Raw genomic sequence first — 16,894 nt, 5'->3', positions numbered from 1 at the left:
AATGAAAACTCGAGTCAGAAAGACGGACGGTGCTGCTCCCATAGATGGCATTTGTGGGGACATTTGACTAACAAAAAAAAATCTGGTCTGCCAGAGCAAAGTAGCCAAAAATATCAGGAAAAAGTTATTGGATTTATGGCTTCCTGCACATCTGAAAAACGTATACAGAACTTTTTATATGTATGAAATAAGCTACCACCGTAGGACTGTCGTCCTTAGTTTCATCTGTGGCTGCAAGTGTTCTTTGTTGGTAGTGATACAGATACACCTGGCAAGAGCAAAGGATGTCCTTCCCCTGGCACATAGCACCTTCTGATCCCCTTGCAGTTACACAGCTTTCTCTCTTTCCCCTTCTGCTCACATCCATCTTCACTCCCACAAACAAATCCCTGCCCTTTTCATATTGGCAAGGAGATGTGCTGTTCTTGCAGCAGCAGCATTGTCAAGAAAGCAACCAAAATAACAGCTGTACAAAAAGTAGTTGTACAATAGCCATGCAAAGGTGACCTAAAACGTACCTGTTCGGTGGCAGTTGCCCCCTGCAAAATGGCAAAATTTTATGAGCAGTTCTACAAGTTTTCACGGTTGAGATTTCATTTCACAAACACATTTTATCACGAGGAATAAAAAGTTGGCAGGGCCATTGGTTTCATTTCATCTAAAAAAGTCTGATTTAAAATGCTTTCCTTCAAATAAATGTGTTTCATAAACTTCAGCTGCCTGATTTCTCTTTACATGTTGTCTATGTCAATGGCAAAAACTATGTAAGATTTACAAGGCTGGTGCCATGCTATATATTACTCTGTGGCTTACTAGTTGTCAGCTCCAAGGTCACAGCTTTATTAAAGGATCAAGATTTACAATAACATTAGAAAGAGCATGAACACCTTCACACACACCTTCCTGTAGTTTACTTCCCTGAGGTCATCTGCGCAATTCCTCCCCCTGCCAAAAGCTACTAATCGATAAATACTGCGGTCTCCCGAGCAGAGTTCAAATGGACCCATCGTGTTCCTTTAGTAATAAATCTTTGCTGTTGTTTAACACCTGCCTTCAAAGGACATAACCCTCTTTACCTGCAGTAATTAATTTAACTTCACAGCAGCCTTATTTGGTGATTAAAAACTGCTCCCTTTTACAGATTGAGAAATTGAGGCACAAGGACATGTTTTGCTGAAGTCATACAGGAAAACTGAAAAGACTTGGGAGCCCATCTCTGCCAGCCTCTCACATGCTGAGGCTGAAGGCCATGTTGCCTCTCCCTCAGTGAGTAACGCAAGGTGGTTGCGTAGCATCTGAACTGAGGCTTCTGTAATTCTTCCTTTTAATGTTCTGTCACAGCATGGATAGGGCACACCTGAAGCTGGCTATACAGCTGTGGTATAGTCCTAGCTGACACAAAAACACACGAGGCATTCCACAGGCTATTTACTACTTCAGGTGCAGTTCTGTGTCATCTTCTGGCTGTACTTGCACTGTTGAAGAGGTTACAGCTACCAACTGCTGCTCATGATCTGTCATGCCTACCCAGATCTACCAGCCTGGCTTCCTACTTCATTTCAGGGAAAAAGAAAAATCAGTTAATCACTTTAAATAGCAGATTTTTTTCCTGCCAGCCCATGAACAGCTCAGCTAACCCTTAGTAGCCTCTAACAGAGGAGTGATGAGCACAGGGAAGCGGTAACCTCCTGAGCTAGCACAGCCACAGTTACAAGGGGACATCTTACTGCAATGCCTCAAATCCCAGGCATGTCCTGTCCTGGGAGATCCCTGTCCAAGGCGTTCTGCCTTTTCTACCAGATTTTCTCACAACCTGAAGCATGGGTACTAAATATACCAGCCCAGGCAACTTAACTCTTACATTGGGCCCATCGCTTTGGATGTGCTTCCTTCAGGCATTAATGGAGGCATTAAAATTTTGCCTCCATGTGGTCTAAAAAGAAGGCATTTAAGGTAGTCATTGGCTTTTGCTCTGCTGTCTATGCTTTTGCTTAGGAAGATGCTAGCTTTTTTAGCTAATAATAATTACAATAGATCCTGAATAAGAAAATGGAGCCAGCATCCTTCACAGAATCACAGGATGGTTCGCCCCTCATCCTCACCTAGAGAGAGACCTGAGCTTCAGCTTCATTTCCTGCAGTTCCCTCTCTCCTCTCCAAACCAGGAGCCCAGATGGCAGTATGGGTATTGCCTCTTGCTGCCGATCACTGGCAGATACAAGAAGCAGCTCTGATACATGTCTGGAGCCCAAATAGTTTTGAAATGCTGAAGGCATAGGTAAACCACGGGTCTCAGAGATCTCCCCACCTAGTGATCTCCTCTGAACATCTAGCTATGGTATAGACAGCTGCAGTCCCAAGGAGACATGGAAAATGAAGGTGAAGGACCCATTTCTCCTTAGCCTTTGTCCCACATCTTTGATGTGGGATGAGAGACCACACCCAGCCTGAATCTTCGTTTTATTATTAACTAGTATAAGTTTCACAGATTAATATATTCTGGAAAATATAATCTCTACAAATCCATTTATTTTTAAACTATTGCCAGCATTTTGTTTGCTGGTTACCTACCAAGAGTTATGTTCAAAGGAAGACAGTGCTAGATGAGCTTAAGAGCGCAGAAGTCTTCTCAAACCAGAGAAATTTGTTGGCATTACTATTTCGCTATAATGATATTCTTATAATTCCTTATTCTGGAAGAAAAGCGCACAGTCATACTGCTGAATTCAGATTTTTGTCAGTATCATTCAGGAGGCAGAAATTTTTGACCAAATATTACCAACACCACTACAATTACTGCACAAAATTACTGCTAGTATCAGTCAATCTATAAATAAACGAAAACCAAACCAGAAACGGTTTCACTATTGCCTTATTTGTGCAGAAGATGGTTGTAAACACTCTCCTCCGATGTTAGGGCCCGGGCCAGGGGACGGAGCCAGGGCTCCGGGGCCAGGACTCCGGCCCCGGGGCCCCGGTTTCGTTCCCCGGCCCTGGCGGGCACACGCAGAGGGGGTACCGGGCCCTCGGCCCTGCCCGGTGGCGGTGCGGCCCCAGGCACCTGCGGCAGGGGAGGTGCGAGGCACCGCCACCCGCGGGCCCCAGGAGGGCGGTGGGGCCGGCAGAGAGCGGTAGGCGGAGCGGGGAAGCCTCCCGGGCAAGGCGGAGCGGAGGGAGGGAGGAAGGAAGGAAGGAAGGGAGGCCGCTTCTCCGTGTCATAGCAGCCCCGCCGGGCCGGGAGGCGATCGCCATGGAAACCCAGGCCCCGGTCCCGCCCCTGCCCCCCGCAGGAGAGCAGCAGCGGGGCGTGGGTGCCGCCGGGAGCCCGGCCCGAGCTGCGGCTGGGCCGCTGGAAGGCGGCAGCCACCGCGGTGGCTCCCTCCCCGGGCAGCACCAGGTAGAGCGCGGGGCGGGGGCGATTCCCGGGCCAGGGAGGGAAGGAGGGAGAGGCGGGGCGCGCGGCGCGCAGGCCGGGCCCGCTCCCCCACCCGCCTCCGCCGCAGCCCGGCCTGGCCTCCCACCTGGTGCCAGGTGCCCACCCGCCATCTTCTCCCGGACCCCCGGCACCCTCCGCCCCGCGCCGTGTCCCACGGCCCGGGGCTGCCCGGCAGCGGCCCACGGGAGCGGAACGGAGCCTAGCTCGCCAGGGCGGGGCTTGTTTCTCGTCCCCGATCCGCACGGAGAGGCCCTGACGGGTTGCCATGGCCGAGGAAGCCGCCGCGGCGGCGGCGTGCTTCAGCGAGGATGATTTTTACTGTCCCGTCTGCCAGGAGGTGTTCAAAACGCCCGTGAGGACTGCGAACTGCCAGCACGTGTGGGTATTCCTCCCTGCCGCCCCCTCCCGCGTCCCTCCCGCCCCCTTCACCAGCCTTTTCCTTGCCTGCTCCGCTTCTCTGCCTTTTAATTCTCTGCCTCCCACGCCTCAGCGTACGGACCCTCGGCCTGGAGCCAGCCGGGACGGGAGGCGCAGCGGGACCCGTGGAGCTCGTTACCACACGCCGCCGCGAGCTGGCGTTAAGGCTTGTGCGCGAGGTGCTGCCCCGGCCTTCCCTCGGCTCTTTCTCTTGTAGCGAACGAGGACCGGTCTGTCAGGACCGAACCCCCGGTTGTCCGATCGGTGGTGGCCGAGTTTCACAGCCGATGAAAACGCCTTATCACGTCTAACCTAATCCGCGTTTTTAACTTTATAGTTTCCTGTTCGTTTTCAAACGAGGACCGTAGCGTAGTAGTTCTCTTTTCAGTTCATCTGTTCGTAGTGGAAAAGGGTGCGTTTTTCAGAGGAATACTTCATTGCAAAGTACTACTGTGTAGAAAAACAAAATAGCTTTGGCAGTTGGCACACGAGGAGAAGAAAGTGAGAGGAGAACTGCAAAAGCTGATGGACCGAAATCTTTGGAAATGCATGCTAAGTGAAGCCTTGCAGTATTTTTGGCTCCGCTTAAGGACAATAAACAGGAGCTACTCTGATAAGGTTTTTCCAATATCATGTGCCTGCTGCACCATTTAATATCTCATTAATGATCAATCCGGTGTACAGCTCAGGAATAGTAGTCAGTAAATAGGAATATCTTTACCTAAAGTGCGTTGCCACATTCCCCTAATTTCCGTTTACTTCTTTGTAAGCACCATTATTTCATTTTTACTTATAAAGATTTATATTCAGTAGACTATTACTCATATATATATCTTTTTTTTCCTAATAATCACCCAGCTTTCTTCAAGGACAAAGTATCTAATTCTCTTCACTTTGCTAACTGTGTTTGTGGTAATTTTTTAATTTAGGTTTTGCAGGAAGTGCTTCTTGACAGCTATCAGAGAAAGTGGAACACATTGTCCTCTCTGCCGGGGGAGCGTGACTAAAAAAGAAAGAACATATCCCAAAAGGGCTCTAGATGTTGAAAACAGTATGAAGAAAGCTTCTGGGGGCTGTAGATGCTGTGAGAAGCAGGTAGAGTAAAACTTTACAAAAAGTTGGATAAATTTTTCCTATTTTTGACCAGACGCACTTTTACTGTGTGTCTTTTTTTTGTCTTGGAGCTACAGAGCCTATAGCAGTTTGAACTTAGCTTTGTATGGCTTGTACGTGTACTGGGCATGCAGTGCCTGCTAGGAATGCCTAACAGGTGTAAACTGAAAGAGTATCTTTTATTGTCTATAAGGACTTTTTAAGTGGAATGCCAGTTTTCCCCCCAAATAATGCGAAAACTGGATATAGCTATAAAACTGGCAAAAGAAAAGTTAGACAACTGAAAATGGAAGTTGTAGATATATGGAAAACCTCAGAAACTTTCACTATGGAGACAAAAGTGCTTGGAGCTACTGTAAAATTTAAGACAAAAAAATACAGGTTGATTACTTTCGGTGTACATACAGTCACATGGAATTTCCCCGTCTGTTTACATTCCTTTCATTCCCTTTGTAAAGCAGTCATTATTTTCAGAACATTGGGTGAAATCTTGATCCCCTCTGAAATCAAGAATAATCTCTTTTCTGATAGAAATGGATGCAGGATTTGAGCCACACATTTTGTTTATATCAAATTGTATTAAATCCAGATAGTTGTCTTCCTGTTTGTTTCATTTGACTTCAGACTTAGTTCTGCCAATGTGAAGATTAGCACTCACTAGTGGAAAGCTGATCTGCCTGCTTTGTTCCACATGATTCATTAGGTTGAAAAGCTATGAGAAAGAAGCAACAACAAGTTGGTAAACTGGAAGGAAGAACCAAACAGATTCCCAGAAGAACTTTAATGGAATTTAGGCAGAGACGCACAAGATGTGATCTTGTTCAGTGCTATACCTGTAAGCACTTTCTGACAGTGCTGTTGGACCTGAAATTCTGATTTAAGGCACGTCCAGCACAGCTGTCTTCTGACAAATCTAAGCAAGTCATTGTCTTACCTTGCATTGAAGCTGGATAGGCAGCCTTAAGTTGGTGTTCATTCACCTCTTTTTTTTCTTCTTTTTTTTTCTTTTTTTTCTCTCAAAGAGAAAAGTTATGTGTTCTCAGAACACACCGAATGTAAAAAGATTTTGCTCTGCACAAGGTAACAGCAGGCCAGAGAAGACTGAAGGAGCAGTGTTGCTTATCCGATCCTCATGGCCCCTCTCTGTTGTAGCTCATCAGTCATTGATCCTGGATGTGGGAGGTGTAGTTCCTGTGACTTTGTTTCAGTTAAATGGAGTTTACTCGCATCTTTCACCCCTGAGACAGCTCTCAGTTACCTGGCTGTTGGGGACTTGGGAAGTGGGAGTGTTCTCCGGTCTCACAAAATGACACAGGCTCTATGGAAAAAGGAATCGAAGAACTGTCGGGGAAGAAAGTGGTCATGCTGAGAGGGGATACACAAGTTCTGGTTTCTGCTCCATATGATGTCTGTACGATTCCTGCATGCGTTGCTTTCTGTTGGCAGAATTATCTCTTCCTTCTGTCCCCAGATTGTTTAGTATAATTTCAATAATTTGGCATTTCATTTACAGGTTAGATTTTCGTGGATGAGACAGCATTATAAAACGTGTAAGAAGTATCAGGATGAATATGGTGTTTCTTCTATTATTCCAAACTTACAGATTTCCCAAGATTCAACAGGGAACAGGTAATCAGGATGTTTTATGTACAACAATGCATCTTCTTCTTTTTTGGTCTCCCACTCCCCCACCCCAAAAGAAAGTATTTTTTTTCCAGGGCATGCCTTTTTTTTGCAATAATTATTGTCCATATTTTTGTGCTTCAACAAAATGACAGCTTTTCCAGGTCTTTTTCTTTACTCTTAGCATACAGAAGAAAACTTTTCTACATGATGGTTTGGAATGTCTTCTAGAGGCTGTCCTAAAAAGTGCGTAGTATTTGTAGCTTGCTTTCCTTGCCTTGACAGCATTTGAGCAGCTTACTTTGTAGCAGATTTCATAATATTTAGCCCTAGGGAAGTTTCCCTCTCTTTATTCCCCTTCCCCTTTCCTAAGTCTGTTTTAGTGGGTATCCTGTTTGAAAACGCTACTGTGCAAGCTTTTGCTTTCTGATTGAATTTGAGTTGATCTCTTATGAAACATACGAGGAACTCCAATACGTTACACACCATAAAACGCAAATGCCACTTACAATTTGTTTTCAGGCAGTAAGCTAAAGAACTTTACTTTTTCATACCTTCTGACTGATGTATTTGGTTTGGTTGGGGATATTTGCTTATTTTTGAAGACTTTTTTTACATACTAGTTTCACAGGGCTTTATTGTATATAGCCTGTCCTTTATTTACTTTGTTTTGACATCTATTTTCTATTTTTAGCAGTCTGAACTTCTCTGTGTTTGGTTTTCAACCCGTCAGTATATTGAAAGCGGAAGTCTAAGCTGTTACCAGAACTAGTTGCAGCAATGTTTCACCATTTCACTGGAAATTGTTATATCATTATTTATTGACTATGTCACAGTAGAATACCTGTGCTTATAATATCACAAAAGTATAAAAAAATGTACAGTCACCAGATTTGTGACTGTAAATATTCATGTTCTTATGATCAGAGCATGTCTGAGCAGTTTCTTCTGGCTTAACTAGAAATGCATATATGGTCAAATTTACTTTCTAAAATGGTACTGTTTGTCACTCTTTACGCTCTGCAGAAAACAAACTATTGCCTAAGGAAATGTATCTTGCTGTAGTTGAACCTTGTAAATTATTTGTGTAAATACCTGGCAGTTAAATGCCTATTTACATAGTCCGAAGTCAAAAAACTTCGAAAGTGCTACCTGTCTTGTATTCATGTAGTTCATGATGCCTTTTGAGCTACTTGGCTGTACTTACCATTCTTGTTGACTAAATGTCTGTTGTATTATATACCACTTTCCTATAAACTTGTGTAGTGTTCCTCAAAGGGTCACCGTGGTAACTAAATACTGACACCAAATACCTTGATCCAAAGGAAAAGTTGTGAGACTTAAAATATGTGCCATTGTATGTTTTGCCTGAAATTCATGGGACTTAATGGATTCTCCCTTGCCCCCTCCCTGCCTGCATTACTGTAAAACTTAAAATGTTTGATAGTGGAGTAAAATAATCTCAATTTTCTTTTCTTTTCTCTTTTCTCTTTTCTCTTTTCTCTTTTCTCTTTTCTCTTTTCTCTTTTCTCTTTTCTCTTTTCTCTTTTCTCTTTTCTCTTTTCTCTTTTCTCTTTTCTCTTTTCTCTTTTCTCTTTTCTCTTTTCTCTTTTCTCTTTTCTCTTTTCTCTTTTCTCCATTTAAAGTAGCAGGAGTGATGCAATATCTGATAATGGCGAGATGGCTAATAATCAAATACTTCAAGGAGAAACAAGGTACGCTGTTTATTTTTCTATAGTTATTATTAAAATAGATCCAGATGGTCATAGTGCAAGCTTCTACTAACTTAAAAAAACCACCACACAAACAACTACAAGAAATTGTATTAAAAAAACCCTGTAGTTTCTTCTACATTTGCATCTGTATGTTAGAAATTGGGATTTTTTTCAGTACTTTCCTGAAGGATTTGTGCTGAAAGATGTTACCAGTAAGTAAGAACAGGGTGCAGCTGCAATTGGAACAAAATAATTTTATAAACTCCAAGTCTCAGAAGAATACATTTAGGCATACAAATAATAAATGTGCTTTAAGATTGCAATTTGGAAGTAGCACTGGAACTCTGTTTGATCTGCCACTATGTCAGTTGGGGATGGGGCGGGGAGGGGGTTGTGGTTATCAAAATAAGGGAAAACAATGACAAGATAACAGATGAATTAAGCTGTCTGTAACACTACTAAAACTCTCTTTCTGTTTAATACTGTGTATTTCTGTTTACAGTGGACACCCAACCTTCAAATGCCCCTTGTGTCAGGAAGCCAATTTTACCAGACAACGCTTGCTGGATCACTGTAATAATAGACATCTTTATCAGATAGTTCCTGTAGTAAGTAGAGTTGCTTATGTATGCTTTTTAAGCTACTTCCATTATAATTACGTGAACAATTTTAAATGTGCAGTAGCTACTCGGTATCTGTAAAGATCACTGTGGTCTGAGAAAAACAATGTATTTAATGGAGTGTATTTAACTTTAGGAGTGACTTTCGTTTGAAAATGCTTCTTGTCTGGCTTCTTAACGGGTCTGAGGCATTTCTGACTTAGCAGTCTCATTTATCTTGATGTGAAGCAAACTCAGTTTTTGAGCCTGACACTCTTCTTCATTTAGTAATTCACATCTGCTTCGATAGAATCCCATTTGTAACGTTAACTATTTTTTCATGTGAAACCTACAGTTATTTGAAAAGTAATCTAAGGTAATCAAAGGGAATGATGGAGAAAAATCTGCTTTGTTTTCTATTATTTTAATCTGTATAGGGTGTGTTATTTTTTCTTTCGGCTTACTTGATCATCTCAATTGTATGAAAAGCCTCCCAAACAATAAGTAGGTATGCAGTAATCACTTTCTTTTCTAAATTTTAAACAACAGAAATTGACAGAGTGCCAGACAGATGTGATAACCCCCTACTTAAGAAATTTGGCAAGTTGAAATGTAATTTTTGAATGTTACACAATTGAGGAAAAGGAACACTTAGAATTATAATTTTATGTTAACATCTCTCTTGTATTTTGGTTTGAGTAGTAGACTAGTTATTCCTGTAGAACATGTCTTTAATGCTTTCTGTATTACCAATAACTTTTTTTTTTAATTCTCTCTCTTTCCCCTTCCCCTCCAAATTCAGATCTGTCCTATTTGTGTATCTCTTCCTTGGGCAGATACTAACCAGGTTACTAGAAATCTTGTTAGCCATCTAAATCTAAGACACCGGTTTGACTACGGAGAATTTGTGGTAAGCTTTTTCTTCTTTGATGTGTAGGGGAATAAATGGTAACTTTTTTCTATAAATAAAAATGCCAAATAAAAAATTTGTACCAAACTTGTTTGTGCTCTGGACATGCTGTGTTCCTGCCCTGTTCAGAACTCAGAAGTAGGCCCGTCTGCTCTTAAACTTTCCGTTACCAACATGAAGTGCTACCAGGAATAGGTGTTGTCAACAGTTAAATTCTGCTCCAAACTGATAACTTAAGTTTTTAGCTTAGTGTTCTCAATCTGAACTGTGTGTTCCTCTAGAACAGTTTATTATTGCTGCTTCTGGAGGAAATAAAATAGATGCTACTCTGTTTCATTGACATTTTTGACCTTTTATGGCAGAAATGGCTAAATAATAATTCTCAGGACTCTGAAGCGCAGCTTGACTAGCTGGTATTGCTGTATTGTATCTTCCAATATGTTGTGAAAGAGGCTGCAATGTGGAAAAGAGATGTGTCGTTAAATCATTGTTCTGGTTGCCTTCTTTCAGGCTCACTTTGAGTAAATGACCTTGGAGTAGACGCAGAACTACATACATACTTGTAGTCAGTGGGTGGATTGTAAGTCAAGCCAACCAGTTGAGGTCTGCATGTGGGATCAGAGCTGGAGAGTTTGTGTCGTAGTTTCTACAGAGTTTGGCAGAGTTTGAGCTTTGTGTGGGACAAGCGTAGTATTTGAGGCATAGGCAGCATCACTGGTTAAAGACGGCAAAGATGATGCATTCTTTGTGTTGAGTGATCTGTGACAAAGGCATGAAGAACTAGGAGACTGATACACTCACATTGAATAGTCCAATCCCCTGTGTCTTGCATGTTTGAGGATGAAAAAGTGGTGATCAGAGTTCTGATATTGGGAAGCTGCCAGAATTGCACTAAAAAGATGTATTACTCTGGTATATTAACAACTTGGAAGATAGCTCTTCAAAAGCAGCAGAGTTAACCACCCATCTTTTCTGATACGTGTTTGCTTTCTCATTTTAAGCAGTATATTCTCAACAATCTATGATTACTGTTGTCTGAGGATCACATTTTGGTTTTATTAATGGAGGATGTTATGGCTGGTTGGAAGCCCTGTTGTAAGAATTGTGTGACACAGTCAGCTTTCCTGAGCTGGCTATTCTGTAATGTAATTGAGCCAGGGAGAGAAGATGGACCCTTCTGCTTAATGAGCCTTGTCCCACTCATCTGATTCTTCTCCTGTCTCATGTATCTCTTGGTACTTGATTAAAGAAAAGATACTGTGCAACATAAACAATCGTCTAGTACACATAAAGATGGAGAGTCTTCATCTAGGTGCCAATTCCTGTGTAAAATTGTGGAAACTGAATGATTAAACTAAGGACTATGGTACATCTTGACTATTTGTCCATTTTGATGATGTTTTCATTTTATTTAGAATCTTCAGCTTGATGAAGAAGCCCAATACCAAAATGCAGTTCAAGAATCCTGTCATGTGAGCTTTTAAAGTATAGCCCCGTTCATCTTACTGATTATCTGAGAGGAAAAAATACATTAGTTCTGTTGGTGATCTGAAGTGTATATTGATAAAAATGGTATTCAGTAACCACTTTTCAGGCTTAACTTTTTTCCATGTTCATAAGGACATTTCATAAATTATTTTGCTGAAACTAAAACTTGACATCTTTACTGAGATCTGTCCCTGTAGAATTAGGGACCTTTTTGAAAGTTCTCATTTTGTCTTCATTTTCTCTAACTTTTACTACTTACCGTTAGTTACATGGTTTCTTTTATTAGTGTCAGATATTTTAATTCACCAAGACCAACTTTGAAAGTATCTTTAGAAAGACATGCAAAGATGCGCTGTTGCACTGTTGAGTTCAGCTGTCATCTGCTAGGATATCTATGAGATGATAATTTTTTTTTCTCCTCCTGCTGAAGGAAAGTTTTATTTGATGTTGTGATTTGTTTTTTACTGTTACTATGTGAATGAAAATAACAAGAAATAAAAATATTTGTTTTCTATAGATCAGCAATGCAGAGCAGGGTTTTTTCCACCTTTCATTGAGAAAGAATGAGGCCATTGCCAAGGAATAATTACATCTATTTTTTCCCTTTTTGGAGCATAGCTGAAATAGGACACTTGCTTACTAAAGTGATGGGTGAGGAGTTTTCCTTGTGCTCCCAACTACTAAGGAAGATGACATACTTTCTGAGCAATTCAAGATGACGTGCAAAAGGTATACTTTTTTGGTATATGACTGTGACCAGCTAGTTTTTCATTTTGTTGGAGCTTTTTAAGAACTGTTGTTGCATTTAGAATTCAAGTTTTGGTCTGTCCTGTCTTTCATGGAAGGCTGTGTGACTAAAGAACTAATTGGCTTCAGAGCTACCAGCACTCGGAAATGACCTTGTTTATTTTGGTAAGACTGTTTAAAACTTGGACATCTCCTGCATCCAAAGGCTTTGGAAAAAACAGTTGAGAAGAAAAGCTTGCTCTAAAATAGTTACCAACATATTTTAAGAGTTCCTATTCTAGATTTCCATATTCCCAGCAAGACTGTCATTAAAATCAGAGAAAAGAGAGCCATAATGCAATTTTGAATTTAAATGGAAAATCCAGTTTTAAAACTACTAAGGTCTTTTATTTAATACTAATGGGGAGAAGGGGAAAGAAAGCTGCACAGCTTATATTTTTTAGATTTCAACAGAGCCTGTTCTGAATGTATACCTTTTAGGACTGACACTTCATCCTGTGTCGCTGTAGCCCGTTCTCAAACTACTGTTCTTAATGGGTATTGTATACGTAGTGGAGAACATCCTCAGTAACGTTCCTAGTCTAGTTGGTGATTTATGTGTAATAATAGCAGTTGTGCAGCCAAAGTACAATCTGCTCCTTGTGCCCTGGCTCCCATTTGCTCTCCAGATAGAGGTTTTGATAATTCTTTAAATACTGGGATATTTCATATTCCAAAACTGGTAAGGTTGAAATGCCTCATTCTGCCATGTAATGCATTTCAGAGCTGAATCTTAGTTCTAATATGTTGAGTGTTGGAACTAAAACACTATACAGTATAACTTGACATTTCTATCTTCTGGGTTTTTTAAGAGTGTAAAACATTACTGAGGGCATAGCTGGCTAAAATACAGAGAAAGTTGGCTATTTCAGAAACCGCTAAAGGTTATATTCTTTTTATAACAACGTCTTGCATTTTTTTGCTGGCTTAATACAGTATTTTGACAGCAGGCCACGCTTTGATCATGTACTCCAACTTCCCTGTTTGCCCCCCATACTCTAGTCTGTGTACTCTCACTCGTCTGTCAGCTCTAGTGCTTGTGTGACCACGTACTGTTTTGGAGTGGTTCACTGATCCAACTGAAAAGGTGGTTTGGATTTTTACTTTCTCTTTTGCTGGATAAAGCCAACTATGAAATAGTGCCCTGAGACAGAAAGGAATTTCAAGGTAGCCTGATGCTAAGGTTTTAGCTTTTTAAAATAAAAACACATACCATGGTGATTTTATTACTGCATACATTTCCTAAGGAATTTAATAGTTATATCTAAGTTTAGTTAACTTTTTTAGATTCAATAAAATATTTATATGATCTGGCAATAAATGCCTACAGCCAATACAGATTCAGAATGCCTCATGGACACTGGAACTAGTTATTTCTATTACTTGAACGTATCTTGAGAATTGCAAATTAAATTACATCTACTTTAAAACTCTGGGAAACAAATTTTTCTATAGCAATAATTAGTTGTCACTCGATGCATAGTTGCTGAACATTTTAGTCGTTTAAATGTTGAGAGACTTGAATACACATTTTAAAACAACAAATGTGTATAAATGCAATATTAAAAAAAACTTGCAAAATGTTTATTTGCATATGTTAAAATCTGTATTGGCAGGCGCTGCCTTGCTTAAGATACTATACTTTTTAATATGGAGAGATTGCATCCAATACATTCATTAGGTAAGCGTTTAATGAAAATGAAACAATCTATTTAAATATGCTGCTGCTGGTCATGATCTTTTTCACTGAAACTCAGACATAGGCAAAAAGCTGTGTATTTGTGATGGGTGATGCTTGTACTCGAAACATGCAATCTTTACTAGAAGATTGCTGTTTAACAATGTTTTCATGTTCATGTTGCATTGTGTATGGTTTCAGTATGGTATATTATGTTTGAATTGTACCTTCTATTTTTTTCTTCTATTAAAATATTTTATTTTCTTTTTGTCACTTTGTTACATAATAAAGATGATCTGTCCCCTTGGTGCTATGTCTTCCTTTCCAGATGCTTTCTAAACTTAAATACATGGTCAGTTGTATGCCTTCACACTTCAGATTATTAAAATGGTGTGTATACTGCTTGAACTGATGAGTTGTGGCTTATGGTCCTCTCATGAGCCAACAGTTACCTTATATCACATCTTAAGATCTTTCCACAAGCAGAAAAGATGAAAGGTTGGACAAAAGTCATTCATGCTTCTTTTCTGCCTCCCACATTCATATGTTGCTGTCCCATGTGATTTTAATAGATAAATAACTTCCTAAAAGGAGAGAGAAAGAGGTATGTAACGTGTGGGGCCAATAGCAAAACCTTGATATTTAAAAGTAGATTTACTAAGAAGAGGTAATGTTTTTCTGCGGAAAGAATTGTCAGTGAGTTTGGGCTGTTTGTGATATTGGACCAGCAAGTGGCATCTAGATAATTTATCCTTCTGCCTTGTGTTTCTTTGCTGAACAACCCCTTGGTTATTTTTTGTGCTTTTACGTTCTAAGGACATACAGATGTGTTGGTTTTGCGTGGCAAGGTTTTGGTAGCGGGGGGGGCTACAGGGGTGGCTTCTGTGAGAAGCTGCTAGAAGCTTCCCCTGTGTCTGACAGAGCCAATGCCAGCCGGCTCCAAGACGGACCCGCCGCTGGCCAAGGCCAAGCCAATCAGCGCCTCTGTGATAACATATTTAAGAAAGACAAAAACAGTTAGAGAGAGCTTTTGCAGCCAGAGAGAGGAGTGAGAAGATGTAAGAACATCTGCAGACACCAAGGTCAGTGAAGAAGGAGGGGGAGGAGGTGCTCCAGGCGCCGGAGCAAGATCCCCCTGCAGCCCGTGGTGAAGACCATGGTGAAGCAGGCTGTTCCCCTGCAGCCCATGGAGGGAGGATGAGGGGGTGTAGAGATTCCACCTGCAGCCCGTGGAGGACCCCATGCCGGAGCAGGTGGAGACACCTGAAGGAGGCTGTGACCCCGTGGGAAGCCCGCGCTGGAGCAAGCTCCTGGCAGGACCTGTGGAGCCGTGGAGAGAGGAGCCCACGCCAGGGCAGGTTTGCTGACAGGACTTGTGACCCCGTGGGGGACCCACGCTGGAGCAGTTTGCTCCTGAAGGTCTGCACCCCGTGGAGGAGACTCACGTTGGAGAAGGCCGTGAAGGACTGTCTCCCGTGAGAGGGACTCCATGCTGGAGCAGGGGAATGATGAGAGGAGTCCTCCCCCCGAGGATGAAGAAGCGGCAGAAACACCGCATGATGAACTGACCGTAACCCCCACTCCCCGTCCCCCTGTGCCGCTGGGGGGGGCGGAGGTTGAAGCCGGGAGTGAAGTTGAGCCCGGGAAGATGGGAGGGGTGGGGGGAGGTGTTTTAAGATTTGGTTTTATTTCTCATTCCTCTACTCTGTTTTGCTTAGTAATAAATAAGATGAATTCCCTCTCTAAGTTCGGTCTGTTTTGCTCGTGATGATAATTAGAGAATGATCTCTCCCTGTCCTTATCTCGACCCGTAAGTTTTACCTTTTCTCCCCTGTCTAATGAAAGAGGGGAGTGATAGAGCGGCTCTGGTGGGCACCTGGCCCTCAGCCAGGGTCAACCCACCACAGTCTTTTTTGGCGCCCAACGTGGGGCACGAGAAAATCGAGATAAGGATAGTAATGGGAAGAGGTAACGGGCAAAACATTGACTGAACGTAACTTGAGAGTGATACAGTGGTGAAGGGAGTAGAGGTAGATTTTGTGTGTAGATTGTCCACTCCTGTTTGGTGTTGTGATAGTGTTGTTTTGATGTTGGTGTGTGGAATTCTTTTTTCTTTTCCTTTGTTGATGTGATTAGTGTTTGTGAAGTTTTGTGTTGAATGTATATTTTAATGATAATTCTTAAATATGTGATTCACAGAGGCGAGGGGTGGAATGTGTTGGTTTTGCGTGGCAAGGTTTTGGTAGCGGGGGGGGCTACAGGGGTGGCTTCTGTGAGAAGCTGCTAGAAGCTTCCCCTGTGTCTGACAGAGCCAATGCCAGCCGGCTCCAAGACGGACCCGCCGCTGGCCAAGGCCAAGCCAATCAGCGCCTCTGTGATAACATATTTAAGAAAGACAAAAACAGTTAGAGAGAGCTTTTGCAGCCAGAGAGAGGAGTGAGAAGATGTAAGAACATCTGCAGACACCAAGGTCAGTGAAGAAGGAGGGGGAGGAGGTGCTCCAGGCGCCGGAGCAAGATCCCCCTGCAGCCCGTGGTGAAGACCATGGTGAAGCAGGCTGTTCCCCTGCAGCCCATGGAGGGAGGATGAGGGGGTGTAGAGATTCCACCTGCAGCCCGTGGAGGACCCCACGCCGGAGCAGGTGGAGACACCTGAAGGAGGCTGTGACCCCGTGGGAAGCCCGCGCTGGAGCAAGCTCCTGGCAGGACCTGTGGAGCCGTGGAGAGAGGAGCCCACGCCAGGGCAGGTTTGCTGACAGGACTTGTGACCCCGTGGGGGACCCACGCTGGAGCAGTTTGCTCCTGAAGGTCTGCACCCCGTGGAGGAGACTCACGTTGGAGAAGGCCGTGAAGGACTGTCTCCCGTGAGAGGGACTCCATGCTGGAGCAGGGGAATGATGAGAGGAGTCCTCCCCCCGAGGATGAAGAAGCGGCAGAAACACCGCATGATGAACTGACCGTAACCCCCACTCCCCGTCCCCCTGTGCCGCTGGGGGGGGCGGAGGTTGAAGCCGGGAGTGAAGTTGAGCCCGGGAAGATGGGAGGGGTGGGGGGAGGTGTTTTAAGATTTGGTTTTATTTCTCATTCCTCTACTCTGTTTTGCTTAGTAATAAATAAGATGAATTCCCTCT

At 42.7% G+C, this 16,894-nt stretch overlaps 1 protein-coding gene across 2 annotated transcripts; it reads left to right on the top strand.

Moving 5' to 3' along the window:
* Window positions 1–3,173: 3,173 nt before the first annotated feature.
* RNF138 (ring finger protein 138) lies at window positions 3,174–14,077 on the top strand. Of its 2 annotated transcripts, none has more exons than XM_075744176.1 (8): window positions 3,174–3,813; window positions 4,782–4,947; window positions 6,479–6,594; window positions 8,238–8,303; window positions 8,806–8,911; window positions 9,705–9,812; window positions 11,228–11,284; window positions 11,818–14,077. In XM_075744176.1, the coding sequence occupies exons 1-8, from the start codon at window positions 3,701–3,703 to the stop codon at window positions 11,884–11,886; spliced, it is 801 nt and encodes a 266-aa protein (XP_075600291.1). In that variant the 5' UTR covers window positions 3,174–3,700; the 3' UTR covers window positions 11,887–14,077. The 2 variants fall into 2 exon arrangements, with proteins under 2 accessions (XP_075600291.1, XP_075600290.1); XM_075744175.1 differs by having other exon boundaries at window positions 3,176–3,813; window positions 8,235–8,303.
* Window positions 14,078–16,894: the final 2,817 nt, after the last annotated feature.

The sequence above is a fragment of the Balearica regulorum genome, chromosome 2 (assembly GCF_011004875.1).
Source record: "Balearica regulorum gibbericeps isolate bBalReg1 chromosome 2, bBalReg1.pri, whole genome shotgun sequence".
In the NCBI taxonomy this organism is placed as follows: domain Eukaryota; kingdom Metazoa; phylum Chordata; class Aves; order Gruiformes; family Gruidae; genus Balearica; species Balearica regulorum.
Note: the sequence above shows the minus strand (reverse complement) of the source record. Positions and strands in the feature narration are given on the sequence as shown.